Genomic DNA, 15582 nt, shown 5'->3' with positions numbered 1-15582 from the left:
CTCCCAGCATTTCTGGACAGCCACTGACTGTCCAGGCATGCTGGGAATTTAGCAACAGCTGGATGCACCCTGTTTGGGAATCACTGGTGTAGAATACCCCTATGTGATCCCTAATTTAGTCCTCAAATGCGCATGGAGCTCTCTCACTTCGGAGCCCTGTCGTATTTCAAGGAAAAAGTTTAGGGCCACATATGGGGTATCTCCGTACTCGGGAGAAATTGCACTACAAATTTTGAGGGGCTTTTTCTCCTTTTACCCCTTATGAAAAGGAAAAGTTGGGGCCACACCAGCTTGTTAGTGTAAAAAAATAAAAAGATTTACACTAACATGCTGGTGTTGCCCTATACTTTTTATTTTCACAAGCGTTAAAAGGAAAACGTGTAAACGCACATGGCCCCTGACTTCCATTCCAAACAATTTTTTCCCCAAAAGCTCAATGGCGCTCCTCTTCTGAGCATTGTAGTGCGCCAGCAGAGCACTTGACGTCCACACATGGGGTATTTCCATACTCAGAAGAGATGGGGTTACAAATTTTGGGGGGTCTTTTCTGCTATTAACCCTTGCAAAAATGTGAAATTTGGGGGGAAGCACATGTTTTAGTGAAAAAAAAAATTTTTTTATTTATTTTTTTACATATGCAAAAGTCGTGAAACCCCTGTGGGGTATTAAGGCTCGCTTTATTCCTTGTTACGTTCATCAAGGGGTCTAGTTTCCAAAATGGTATGCCATGTTTTTTTTTTTTTGTTGTTGTTCTGGCACCATAGGGGCTTCCTAAATGCGACATGCCCCCCGAGCAAAATTTGCTCTCAAAAAGCCAAGGTCAGGTTAACTTATGGGGTACCTCCATACTCAGAAGAGATGGGGTTACAAATTTTGGGGGGTATTTTCTGCTATTAACCCTTGCAAAAATGTGAAATTTGGGAGGAAACATTTTAATGAGAAAATTTTTTATTTTTTTTTTTTTTACATATGCAAAGGTCGTGAAACACCTGTGGGGTATTAAGGCTCACTTAATTCCTTGTTACGTTCCTCAAGAGGTCTAGTTTCCAAAATGGTATGGCATGTGTTTTTTTTTTTGCTGTTCTGGCACCATAGGGGCTTCCTAAATGCAACATGCCCCCCAAAAACCATTTCATAAAAACGTACTCCCCAAAATCCCCTTGTCGCTCCTTCGCTTCTGAGCCCTCTACTGCGCCCGCCGAACAATTTACAAAGACATATGAGGTATGTGCTTACTCGAGAGAAATTGGGCTACAAAATGAAGTATACATTTTCTCCTTTTACCCCTTGTAAGAATTCAAAAATTGGGTCTACAAGAACATGCGACTGTAAAAAATGAAGATTGTGAATTTTCTCCTTCACTTTGCTGCTATTCCTGTGAAACACCTAAAGGGTTAAAATGCTGACTGAATGTCATTTTGAATACTTTAGGGGGTGCAGTTTTTATAATGGGGTCATTTGTGGGGAATTTCTAAGATGAAGACCCTTCAAATCCACTTCAAACCTGAACTGGTCCCTGAAAAATTGTGAACTTTGAAGCCCTCTGGTGTCTTCCAAAAGTAAAAACACGTCAATTTTATGATGCAAACATTAAGTAGACATATTGTATATGTGAATCAAATTTTTTTTAATTTGGAATATCCATTTCCTTACAAGCAAAGAGCTTCAAAGTTAGAAAAATGCAAAATGTTAAAATTTTTCATCAAATTTTGGGATTTTTCACCAAGAAAGGATGCAAGTTACCACAAAATTTTACCATCATGTTAAAGTAGAAAATGTCCAAAAAACAATCTCGGAATCAGAATGATAACTAAAAGCATTCCAGAGGTATTAATGTTTAAAGTGACAGTGGTCGGATGTGCAAAAAACGCTCTTGTCCTAAGGTGTAAAATGGCCTGGTCCTTAAAGGGGTTAAAAAAACAAAACCGCAAACTTTTTAACCAAATTAGTGCGTTTAAAACCCCTCTATTTTGCTGACCTATAACTTTCATTTTTCCGTATAAGTGGCGGTATGAGGGCTCATTTTTTACGCCATGATCTGTTATATTTTTTGATACCACATTTGCATATGTAAAACTTTTAAATACATTTTTTATAAATTTTTTGGAATAAAAGGTTATAAAAAAAGCAGCAATTTTGAATTTTTTTTTTTCATGTTCACGCAGTTTCCCGTATGGCATAACTAACATATTTTAATAGTTCGGATATTTACGCACGCGGCAATACCAAATATGTTTATAAAAAATGATTTATAAGATGCCTCATCGCTGGGGTCGCACCACTGGAGACCCCCGTGATCTTGCACGCAGCACCCCGTTACAAACAGTCCCCGGAGCATGTTCGCTTGGGGACTGATTGCTGGCAATCACGGGGCCGGAGCATTCACGCCTAGCTGTCACGTCCCCTCCCATAGGCTTGCATTGAGGGGGCGGAGCGTGACGTCACACAGTAATCAGACCCGGAGCGAACCTGCTCCGGGGACTGATTGTAACGTTGTGCTGCGTGCAAGATCACGGGGGTCCCCAGCTGCGGGACCCCCGCGATCAGGCATCTTATCCCCTATCCTTTGGATAGGAGATAAGATGTCTTAGCGCGGGAGTACCCCTTTAATAGTCCCCATAGGAGACTATTTAGAGCGATCATTCGATTGCTAATACTGTTCAGTGCTATGCATATGACATAGCACTGATCAGTGTTATCCGCTATCTTCTGCTCTGGTCTGCTCAATCACAGACCAGAGCAGAAGATGCTGGGAGACGGACGGAGGCAGGTGAGGGGACCTCCGTCCGCCAATACAGATGATCGGATTGCCGTGGCAGCGCTGCAGGCGATCCGATCGTCCACATTAAGTGCCGCACTTCTACAGATGCCGTGATCTGTATTGATCACGGCATCTGAGGGGTTAAGGGCGGGCATTCACACGATCGCGGCTGTCCGCCATTACCGGCGGGTCCCTGGCTGCTACAGCAGCCAGGACCTGCTGTGCATGACCCGAGCATCGCTCCGATGCTCACGGTTATGTATCGGACGTAAACGTATGACCGGGTACGTTAAGTACCACCTCACCAGGATGTACATTTACGACCTGCATCGTTAAGGGGTTAAAGGGAATATGTAAAGCAGTTTAGAGCTCTCAGGGAGGGGAGTGTTATGATAACTCCTGCTTTGGTCAAAACACTGCTCAATGTCTTGGTTACTGCTATGACAAATTTTGTAAGCGCGTAGGATTAGTAAAGAATATGGAGAGTGGTGTTTAATATGGAAGTCAGGACCCATATTTTTACGCATAGATCAACAATAAGGTGCATTATTGTATTTAAACAGAAGTGGTGAGGTACTGCAGGGATGTGGAATTCCTATCGCCCGACTCCCGGGAGATACAGTTCCGGGCAGGTGAATTTTTCCGGCCCTTATCCCTGCTTCGGGCAAGTAGGGCCAGACTTGACTAGCACGGCGGCGCTAAGCAGTCTGTATGGAGCGGCTCCCGACTCCTGCCCGCTCCATACTCTGCAGCCCCCAGCTGTTCTCAGTAGCCGGGTGTCGCTGCTAATAGCTATTAACCCTTTAGATCACTGCTGTCAAAACTGACCGCAGCGTCTAAAGCAGTGTTTCTCAATTCCAGTCCTCAGGGCCACCTAACAGGTCATGTTTTCAGGATTTCCTAAGTCTTTCACAGGTGACATAATTATGGTCAGTGAATCAGGCATCACCACAATTATATCACCTGTGAAAGACTAAGGAAAGCCTGAAAACATGACCTGCTAGGGGGCCCTGAGGACTGGAATTGAGAAACACTGGTCTAAAGGGACATGTGAATGCTCCCTGGTGGGCTAGATCGCCCCTCCGCAGCGTGATCGCAGGTGGGTGGATCCACTATAGAGGTAGCTGGAGGGCTTACCTCTGCTTCCCTGGTGTCTGTGGCTCTGTCATTGATAGAGCCTGGCTGGACTAGGCTCTATCAATGGATCGCAGAGCACACAGATCAATGGAGTTCAATAGAACTCTATTGATCTGTATGAGGAATCTAATGATTACTCCTTAAAGTCTTAATACAGTGTAAAAAAAATAAAAAATAAAAGTTTTAAATAAAAAAAGTTTAAGACACTAACCCCCTCCATGTTAAAAGTACAAATCACTCCCCTTTCCTATATAAAAACAAAAAAAAACATTTAATATTGCTGCGTGCGTAATTGTACGAACTGTTAAAATATAACATTACGGTAAATGACGTATATGTGAAATAAAAAATACCAAACCACATAATTGCAATTTTTATAATATCCCAGGAAAAAGTAAAAAAAAAAAGTGATTAAAAAGTCTGATCAATACCAAAATGGTACAAAAAACTGATTATGGCGCAAAAAATTAGCCCTCATACAGCCTGGTATGCGAATTAAAAAAAAATTTAAAAAAAAATTTAAAAAAGGGTCAAAAAATGACAATTAAAAAATTCGAAAAAGTTCTGAATTTCTTTTTAGTTCGTAAAACATGACAAAAACTATACAAATCTGGTATTACTGTAATCAGGACAACCTAAAGTATCAATGTAACATGTTAGCTCAACCACAAGGTAAATGGCATAGAAAACCACCAAAGCTGCAAAATTATCTTTTACTATTTCAATTTCACCAAATATATATTTTTCATTTATTAATATATCATTTTTTTATTTTTTCGGAGAATACATTATTGAAAAATTAAAAGGTACCATTATAGTAGGTAGTTATGGCTATTATAGGGCAAGGAGGAGGGAAAAAAAAATAAAATAAAAAAAGAGTGTAAAAGTGAAAATTGGTCCAGTCAGGTGGATCATCATGAGGGACAAGTAGATTTTGGTCCGTTCTAGCCCCGTGGACAAGTATTTTTTTTTTTTTTATTATTAAATTTCCACACCCCCGTACCGGTATATTTGATTCTAGAGCATTATGCAACAGACTGTTATTTGCCGTATAACCTTGAGTATAAGCCGAGTTTTTCAGCACGATTTTTCGTGCTGAAAACACCCCCCTCGGCTTATACTTAAGTGAACTCTCCACCCTCAGGGGTCTTCAACCTGCGGACCTCCAGATGTTTCAAAACTACAACTCCCAGCATGCCCGGACAGCGATCGGCTGTCCGCGCATGCTGGGAGTTGTAGTTTTGTAACATCTGGAGGTCCACAGGTTGAAGACCACTGCAGGCCTTCGTCATCATCCAGACCACCCCCCCCACCCCCTTTAGTTTTGTACTCGCCTCCCCTCGGCGGGAAGGAAGGGGAAGGTCCAGGCCATCTGTGCTGCAGGGACCGTCTGGTGGGGAGGGATAGCCGTTCCGGGCTGTCCATCTTCACCGGGGGGGGGGGGGGGGCCTCTTCTCCGCACCTCGGGCCCGGAATAGTGACGTTGCCTTGACGACGACACATAGGGACGTTGCGCATGAATGTCCCTGTGCGTCGTCGTCAAGAAAACGTCACTATTCCGGGCCCGAAGCGCGGAGAAGAGGCCCCACCGGTGAAGATGGACAGCCTGGAACGACTATCCCTCCCCACCGGACGGTCCCTGCTGCACAGATGGCCCGGACCAGCTCACCCTTCCTTCCCGCCGAGGGGAGGGGAGTACAAAACTAAATGGGGTGGGGGGGTGGTCTGGATGATGACGAAGGCCGCAGTGGTCTTCAACCTGCGGACCTCCAGATGTTTCAAAACTACAACTCCCAGCATGCCTGGACAGCCATTGGCTGTCCGGGCATGCTGGGAGTTGTAGTTTTTAAACATCTGGAGGTCCGTAGGTTGAAGATCACTGTCATTGATAGGCGGTGATGATTAAGGGGAGGGGGGGTGTGGGATGATGACAGTGGGGGATGATGACAGGGTGATGATGATGAGGGTGTTAATGATGGGGGTCTGGATGATGACGGGGGGGGGGGGGGGGGAATGATGTATTTCCCACCCTAGGCTTATAGCCGAGTCAATAAGTTTTCTTGGGTTTTTGGGGTGAAATTAGGGGTCTCTGCTTATATTCGAGTCGGCTTATACTCTAGTATATACGGTACTATTTTATAAAAAGAAAACAAAAATGAAGATGCTACAGCATCCCTAATGCATTGTGCACCAACTACAGTATGAGCAACAGAATTAATAAAGGATGCCCGTTACGTGCCAGTGATTCTGTTCAAAATAATAAACTTACCTACTGACATAATTACAAATAAGGCAGAATCGAGTTGTTTTGGATTCTTTTTCCATGGTGCGCCTTAATGCTGCCTGTGCAGCTGATGTCATAGAATCTGCTTCATCCAGAATAACAATCTTAAATGGGGGACATGTTTTGCCACTGCAAAAAAAAATAATAATTTGCATCAATATTGTAGAACTGCACAGCATATCCTTTAGATATGCTATAGGGGGTAACTGCATTTATCTCTGTCAGCTCTATTTGCTGCTAACAGATACCATTTGATAACGGTTATAAAAGCAAGTGGTGGCTTTCCTATACATTATGGTTGACAAACATATAAAGTCACCTTTTAAATTTTCAGCCAAGTGTCAAGGAGGTGGGCCAAACTGCTTATTGTCAGAGCCTGGCACACCACCTTGCTCGTCTTTACCCCCAGCCCCTCGTTAATTGACATACAGGACAAGGCGGGGCTTCTTGACTGAAAAATAAAATGAATAAAGATGGCTGATCTGAAGAGAAAACATCTACTTAATAGCAGTAAAGGGGTGATGAAGGGAGAGAGAATGGGTAGAATAGCTAATTAAAGCATAACATGTTACATAGCCTATAAAGGAAAAGGATGGTTACATTACATCTTCTGTAGGCATACTAGAGGCATTTGTGGGGACACCACTACTTTAGGGAGTTATACATGTCTGAGATTAGATAAGAGGAAACTGAGCTAAGAAAATTAAAGGAGTACTGCAGCCTTAGACAACAAGTGCCTGATCACGGGGGATTTGTTTGTTGGGACCCCCCCACGATCTCCCGTACAGGTACCCGGAACTGCTGCGGCTCTGCGCAGCTAATGCTTGTGTCATCGACCTCACTAAAGAGGTCGACAGACATACCCCCTCCATTCAGCACTGTAGGAGAGGCGGGGATGCATGAACAATGCATCTCTGCCTCTCCCATAGAGAAACATGGAGGGGGCGTGTCAGCTGGTGCCCCATACAGGAGATCGCAGAGGGTCCCATCCCCCTTACGATCAGACACCTACCCCCTATCCTGTGGATACGGAATAAGTAATCTAAGGCTGCAGTACTCTAAGTTGCATAGAATTTCTGATTACCAGAGGATATATCTGGACTCTTCAATAACATTATCAGAGATATGAGCAGTGCTGGTGATCTGTAGGATTCTGGACTGACAGATTACTTATTGAAATCTATAGAGGAGCCCAATAACCACTGATTGGAGAGCTTTTGCTGGTCTCAGAAGAATAATTTAAAATGGGTAAGCTCCCAGCATCAGTGACTAAAGTAGTTATTATAATTCCAAATGAGAAGGATCACCGGAGCCCTGCAGACATTTTATGTTGTTGAATAATTATGTAAAAATACTGGCCAAGGTCTGGAAAAGAGATTGGTCCTTTCACAATAAGTGTCCCAACAAACACCCACCAATCTGGTTTAAATGCCAAGAAGTAGTACATATAAATATACCAGTAGAGTCTTCAATAATATTCAGGAAGTGAATCATGCTAGGGATAAAGTGAACTCATCCCTGGATGTTATAAAAGCTTAATTTGATAGATTTGAATGGAAATATCGGGTTTTGGTGTAAATTATAAGTTGAGCTACGAAATAAAGATCCTAACCACCTGGAGCCCCACCCACAGCTGTCCTTATCCGGATTCTTCACTACAAGGACAGGGACATTATTCTCCGCAAAGCTAGGGACACGGACTCCCTTACCATCAATGGAAGTAGTGTCTCCATTTTCCCGGATTTTTCAACTGAAGTACTAAAACGACGGGCTAAATTTACGGATGTTAAACACTGTCTACGTGCCCTGAATGTGATGTACTCTATGCTCTACCCTGCACGCCTCTGTGTAGTTGCCTTGGGATCTACCCATGTGTTTGACACCTCTGTGACGGCTGCGGAGTGGCTGGATGTGCATGAGGTGCAGATCAGACGCAGTAGACCTTGAGGGTTTCTCCATGGACTTTTTATGTGACTGCAGTTTGACCCTACGTGTCAGGGTCTCTCAGGGCCTGGACATTAATGCGCTTACCGGGCACTGTCGGATTTGTATCTCTACCCGTGCTGGGCCTGTACTGTGAATTTATGTGCTCCTTATATTGTTCACTACACTGAGTTGTACTTTTTAGGCACCCATTATTTTGGCCAAATGTCCTTTATTTACTCTGTTTATTGGCTCAGCTCCGAGCTCGGTTTGTTGGTAATTTGACCTCGTAGTTCTACCTGCTCACCCTACTTGGGCTGTTTATTTGACTCCAGTTTCGGAAGTTGCAACTGTTTGGTTTTTTGTTTGTCTGGGGTGTTTGCGTGTCTCTCCTCCAATTTTTTTCATGCAATGTGGTGTTTTGTGTGCCTCTGCCCGGTTTCCGAGTCTGCCCTTCCATGTTGTCCTTTGTGTCAATCCCTCTGTAGTATGGCTGGCGACTTATTTGCGGTAGCCTGGGGTGTAAGGGGCTCTCCTGACTCCACTAATTGTCCTACCGTTTTCCAAATACTTGTACCCTGTCAAAGCGTTCTCTTTTGTCCTTCTGATATTTGCCTGGTGGCTGTTCTTGACATCTGCCTTTCCATGTTACCATTTATGTTCCTTAATTTGCATTATTCCTACTGATCTGACTGTGGTGGCGTGGAATGTATGAGGCCTCAATGATCCCACTAAGCGTCTAGCTGTCTTTCAGGAACTCAAGCCCTATTAACCAGCTATACTGTGTCTGTCTGAAACACACATGACTACTGATACTAAACATGTGCTAAACAAACCGTGGTTTGGACACACCTTTCACACCACCTTTTGTTCACATGCTAGAGGTGTCAGTGTGCTCATTCATAGAAGTATTTTGTTTTCTTGTATTTCTAGCCTTATTCTAGCCATAGATTTGTGTGCCTCTATGGCACCTTTAACCGTGCCCTATGTACGTTAGTGGCGTATGTTAGTATTCCTCTCCCATACTCTGGCGATGCTTTGCACAGAGTGGTATCTTTTCTTTCTTATCTGCCTGATGCACCGCTCTTGGTGATCGGGGAACTAAATAAACCTACTGAACCCCACCCTTGATAGGTTTTCTGATAGGGGACAGTGGAGTTTCGGGTCCCACGGGTCTGGCTCGATTTGTGGAGGAGGTGGGATGGGCAGATTTGTGGAGGAGGCGCCACCCTACGGAGTTACAATATTCATTTTATTCTAGTTCTCATGGCACACTCTCCCACATTGATCTTGCGTTAGACAAGGATTACATTTTTCCAGATTGGGTCGGTGGAGTATCTCCCCCCCCCCCCCCCGTACTCTGACCATTCACCTCTACGGTTTACATTTGCCTCCCACCTTAGGATGCGGGGTTCCCTGTGGCGTCTGAATCCCTTTTGGCTTCAGGTCTCCTCAGTGGGCCGTACGCTTCCATCTGATGTTACCACCTTTCTCGAGATCAATGTGGGGACTGCCGCAATGGGTACAGTATGCGACTCACTAAAGGCATATGTACGGGGCATTCTTATTAGGGATATTACTACCTGCAAATCTAAGAACAGGGCGATTCAAACCTCATTGCAGCAACAGGTGCTTTTGGCAGAAGGCCAGTTCCTTAGGGACCCCTCTGATTTGAATAGAAGTAGCTGGCAATCCCTGCAGACATTATTAGACTCTCCTGTTACGAAGGGCAGACAATAAGCACTTCTTTCAACAACAGCGCTACTTTGAAAGCGGTGAGAGCACGAGCCACTTATTGGCTAGCACTATTAGGGCTCAGCAGGGTTCGACCTGTATTCCTTGCCTCTGCGACAGTGCCGGGATGCTGGTTCAGGATGATATTCTGGATGTCCTGGTGTCCTTTTACAAAAAGACATTCATCTAAATTAACACATTATTCTGACACTATCGACCAATTTGTTTCTGGCATTCCGCTTCCGGCATTGTTGCAGATATTCTGGAGGAACCTATCACGATTGAAGAATTTGAGGGTTCGTTGGGGGCATTACCCTCTGAGAAATTGCCGGAAGTTGACGGACTCCCTTATGAATATCTTAAACAATTTCAGGAAGTTCTATTGCCCAGGTTGTTAGAGGTTATGCGGGTGGCAGTGGAGGGAGATGGCCTGCCAGGGTCTATGTTAGAAGCTATTATAGTGCTACTGTTGAAGCCCGGTAAGGACCCGCATTGTGCGGGCTCTTACAGACCAATTTCCCTGTTGTGTTCTGATGTGAAACTGTTGGCAAAAGGTCTTGGCCAACCGTCTCTTAGTGGTAACTACTTCCTTAATCCATGGGGACCAGATGGGATTTACGCCCGGGAAGTCAACTGCTGACAATATTAGGAGACTATTTAAATTTACAGTTACAGCCTGAGAATACAGGGCCTTTGTTATGGGAATTTAGAAGAGCGCATTGCCCTTTATGCTGAGGATATGCTCCTCTTTCTGGGGGATGCACCACACTCCCTAGCACCATTAATATCCCTTATTGAGTCTTATGGTAGCTACTCTGGCCTCGCTATTAATTGGGACAAATCCACGCTTCTTCCTCTTGATCCCCTCCCCCCAATGCCAGTGCTTACTAGGGTTGGTCTCCCAGTAGTCTCTAGATTTAAATACTTGGGTGTGTTTGCTACTGCCCTCCCCTGTGAATATGTTACTCTCAATCTTCTTCCATTACTAGATCGCAGTTCTCAGAAAGTGGCTACATGGCGAAAGCTTCCCCTGTCTATGGTAAGTCGGTCTAACTTAGTGCAAATGGTTCTTATGCCTCAGTTTTTGTATATTCTACATAACACCCCTGTATGGATCCCTATGAAATATTTCCTTAGGATTCAAGCCCTGTATAGAGAACTTATCTGGAACGGTAGATTTGCTAGAATCAGTCTTGAAACGCTGCAGCGTGGCAAAGACGACAGTTTGTCCCCCAGACCTCCCCCCCACCTTCAGCCTTATCCGTAAGGTCTGGATGAAGTTTAAGGCACTTATGCAGTATCCTATTTTTGTAATCTACTCTCCATTATGGCATAATCCTAATCTTTCTGAATTGTGCTCCTTACCAGATGTTGCCCTTTGGGTCTCTCATGAGGTTCTGTATCTATCCCAGGTGTATAATGGGCTGACATTGAAGTCATTTGCTCAACTGCAGGAGGACTTTACCACATTACTTTTTCGACCGTTATGTACAGTTACTACATGCTCTGGATACGCAGTCTCGGGCGTGTGACTTGACTGTCTGCTCATCTGTGGGGGTGGATGATTAGTTCACCCGGGTTTCCACTAAAGGAGTGATATTGGCACTGTATAAGGAATTGCTGTCCTCGTATCACGAGGCCTACCCCCTGATGTTTAAAGTTAAATGGGAAGTGGATGTGGGTCCCTTATAGGATGAGCAATGGATTTTAGCCATGACCCCGTGGCTTGCCGTATCGGAGGCTCACAGGGTGTCCCAAATTTTTCTACTGCATCGAGTGTATCGTACTCCCGCTTTTCTGCATAAAAATCGAGGTCTGGACGGATTCCTGCTGTCCCCGATGCTCTCTACCCGATGCCCATTTGCTCCATGAGAACTGGGACTGTGCTTGCAGGGTTTTGGGTTGAAGTGGGGCAATTGATTAGGAAGGTGTATGGCTGCCCCTTTAATAGTCTGCCTTAACATGTCATTTTAGGTTACTTGGAGGGGCTGGATGAAGACAGTGGATTATGTATAGGTGTCAGTAGAATTTTGTATCAGGCTCGTAAACTGATTGCTCAACACTGGTTGAGAGCCTCCCCTCCTACTATTTCTGAGCTCATTACTAAATTGAATCACATCATCAGATTGGAGAAGAGTGTATTATTTAAAGTATAAAGCCATGCGTAAATTTGACCTCATTTGGGGCTCCTGGATTGATACTCCTGGTCTGCCATCCACGTATTTATGCAGGTATCCTATGGAAGTGCTATTGGGGGGGGGGGGGGGGTTCGGGAGGGTCTACTCACTAGTGCAGTCTGTTGCCTTGAATATGCTTTTTCTGTTTGTCATTTTCTGTCGGTGTAAATGTGTTATGTGGTGTGACAGTTGATCTTGTGTGTGGGATGTTTCTGCAACTAATACCTGCCTGTACTATCCGTGTGTTTATACTTTTTCTCTGATTGTATCTGCTTCTATGTACCTGGACTTCAGAGTATAGTGCCTGTTTTTCAACGAAGTTGTATTTTCTGCCATATTTATATTCCATGTATGCGGGTAGAGGTTTGGTGCTGTATTACCGTTTTTTCCAGCGGTATTATACTGGATCTGCTCTGGGGGAAGGACACGGGACATGGGGCGGGGTGTCTCGGGTTTCTGTTTCTTTAGGTTTTCTGTTTTATGCTAAAATGTTTAATAAAAAATTTCTGATAAAAAAAATATAAAGATCCTAGGATCTGTACCAGGGAAAAAAATAAAATAAAAAAAAATAAATAAATAAATAATATTATAAATATATATATATATATATATATATATATATATATATATATATATAAATAAAAAAAACACACAGGAATGGGGGGACACATAAGGAAAATATAACTTACTCTAAGCAAATGACATTGATCTATCAGTTAATAATTAAAGCTACGGACTCTTCTGGTATCCAGGTTAGTATACACTAGAGATCAAAATTATAGAACACTGATTTTTTTCAGAAATAATGTTATCTACATTGATCATATTTTGAAGGATTTTTTTGTAAGGGGTACACCATGCCATTGGAACAGTGTAAAAGTGTATAAAACCTTTATTTTTCAAAAAAATTTGATGATCATGATTGAAGAACAGCAATGACTAACACAAAGAAAGATTGTGAGAAAATTTTCTGATGGTTACAACAATCACTAGGAAGTGCACAGGCCTTTACTTTGAATGACTTCAGCACATTTACGCCCCCCACAGGACATCACTAGACAAACTGCTCTGGTGGGATTTTGGTCCACTCTTCTTCCAGACTCTTCCACAGTTCTGTGTTGTGGGTTTCTTGGCCATAACTTTGTCACCAAGAATTTTCCAAAGGTTTTCTATTGGGTTGAGATCAGGACTCTGGGCTGGTCATTTTATTGTTTCAATGTTTTCAGTTTCAAGGAACTGCTTTACCCGGTTTGCTGTGTGACAGGGGGCATTGTCCTGCATGAAAATTGCTACTTACTGAGTGATGAACGCAAGGAAAGGAACCATGTGTTATTGAAGAAGGTTCTGATACACACTTGCATTCACTCTGCCACGTAGCTGGATGAGAGGTCCAACTCCTGCTGCAGAAAACATTCCCCAAACCATAACACTTCCTCCTCCACCTTTCACTGACTTCTTTACACACTTTGGGTTCAGTCTTTCCCCAGTTTGTCGACGACCATAATGTTTCCCATCAGACCCAAATAAATTAAACTAGCTTTCATCACTAAAATGAACTCTGGACCACTTCTCGGTACACACAACATGCTCCTCAGCAAAGGTGAATCTAGCCTTTTGATTCTTTCTGCTAATAAGAGGTTTGGTCACTGCAGAGTGGGCTTTCAGCCCAAATGCTCTTAAGGATCTCTATCGTCATACAATGTCTCGACATTTATCTTGTTCATTGCTGAACTGGTGAGCAATTCCAGCTGCAGTGCTGAAATGATTACCCATGAAGATTCTCCACATTATCCTGTCCTCTCTTGCATTTGTCTTTCAAGGGCAAACAGCCTTCTTGGGGGACTTGAAAATGCAATATTGAAAATGCAATATTCTAGAAATCACAGACTTGGAACAACCAACTTCTCTTGCTATAAGCAGATAGGGTCACCCCTTTGGCCTTCATCTGGACAACCTGCTTCCGGAGGGTTTCAGTCACTTTGGAACGGCACACCATTTTGGCAAAGTCAGTGAAAACTCGAAAGTTAAGCTGCCAGTTAAATAGGATTTGTGAGATCATTAAGGATAACTTGCAGGTATGCCAATAACTTGCAGGTATCTGAAAGCGTTGTCTAATTTTGGTCCGTGCTCTTTTTCAATTATCTTATTTACCTTTTTATTCTGTGCTTTCGAATAAATAGAAATTAAATAAGGTAAAATACTGCTATTTTACAAGTGTTACAATATATTCACATAGGACTACACTATCACCTTCACATTTAGGAAATTGTGTGTTCTCTAATTTTGATCTCCAGTGTATGTGTGTGTGTGCATGCGTATGGATGTGGATGGGTGTGTGTATATGTATATATTTTTACATTTGGGAAGTACTTTGTAATAACTAAAGAAATGACCATAAGGTATGACTACTTACTCAGAACGGGTCCCGCCTACTGTCAGCTGAGAAAAGTTTTTCACTTTCTCACGAACTACTTGAATTCCTCTTTCATCTGATGCATTTAATTCCAGAACACGCTGTCTAAACAAATCTGGCCTGCAAATAAGCAAAAAAAATAACTTAAAAATGTAAATAAAAAATAAAAGGCATTTAGAAATAAAAATTCAGTTGAGCTATTACAGCAATGGAAGTTTGTATGGATTGGATTGTTTGTATGGACCTTGAATTTCATAATTGGACAATAATTTAAGTGCGTTTCTGGTTAGTTTTCACTGGACCGTTTACATGGGTCATTTATAGGAAACTAATGTTCCTAGGAACGCTCATTTGGCTGATGATCAGCCTGTGTAAAAAAGCCTTTGGTTCACCCATGGTTTAGCTGTTTAGTAGGTTTATTTTTTACATCATCCAAGAGGAAGTATGACAATGGAAGGTCTCAAGTGGTTTGTGAGCTCTGTGTGTATAAATCCGTTAGCTGGCAATTTATACTAAGCAAAACTTTCCTTTGTGTTTGTAATAAAAACACTTCTCTGTTTCCGATACACATGGTGGACAAGAAATAATAAGTCCAAACCATGTTTCCCCTTTAAAATAACAGCAGTAGCCTACTACCAATCTCCAATTTCTTTACCGGGATAGTCATTTGAAGCAAACACCTGAAGTTTATCATACGCAGTTTACCAAAGTATTATTTAGCTATACAAATAAATCTTTACATGAAACGCTGAGGAATCAAACACAGAAAGCATGAAACAATGCCATGTCTAGAATGTTGCAGCATCAGCAGAGATTCAGTAAGTAATGGAGCTTTGCTCATTGTCACATACCCATACAGCTCTCTGGCTGCTGCCAAAATTGTGGATGTTTTTCCAGTCCCGGGTGGCCCATAGAACAGAAGATTAGGGAGCTAATAAATTGCAAGGGAGAAAAAAAAATATATATATATATATATATATATATCAAATCAGGTAATGCAAAAAGTCATTTCAACATGCAAATACGAAATTTCATGTTTTACATAAAGGAATTTTCAAGATGTATCTGTTGCTTTGCTTTCACAGTGGATGAGGAGTTTAGATTATAAAGCACACAATATTTTCAAATAAACTAAAGAGGTACTCCCATTGCC

At 42.7% G+C, this 15582-nt stretch overlaps 1 protein-coding gene across 5 annotated transcripts in view; it reads right to left on the bottom strand.

Moving 5' to 3' along the window:
* RFC4 (replication factor C subunit 4) overlaps nt 1-15582 on the bottom strand; it is a 148937-nt gene that overhangs the window by 46731 nt on the left and 86624 nt on the right. For all 5 annotated transcript variants that reach the window (XM_056565308.1, XM_056565309.1, XM_056565306.1 and 2 more), the window contains 3 exons: nt 15281-15360; nt 14430-14549; nt 6168-6311 (listed from right to left, as the gene is read on the bottom strand). In XM_056565308.1, coding sequence (XP_056421283.1) covers nt 6168-6311; nt 14430-14549; nt 15281-15360 — 344 coding nt within the window. The remainder of the gene's footprint in view (nt 1-6167; nt 6312-14429; nt 14550-15280; nt 15361-15582) is intronic.

Source organism: Hyla sarda, chromosome 3, assembly GCF_029499605.1.
Source record: "Hyla sarda isolate aHylSar1 chromosome 3, aHylSar1.hap1, whole genome shotgun sequence".
Classification (NCBI taxonomy): Eukaryota; Metazoa; Chordata; class Amphibia; order Anura; family Hylidae; genus Hyla; species Hyla sarda.
Note: the sequence above shows the minus strand (reverse complement) of the source record. Positions and strands in the feature narration are given on the sequence as shown.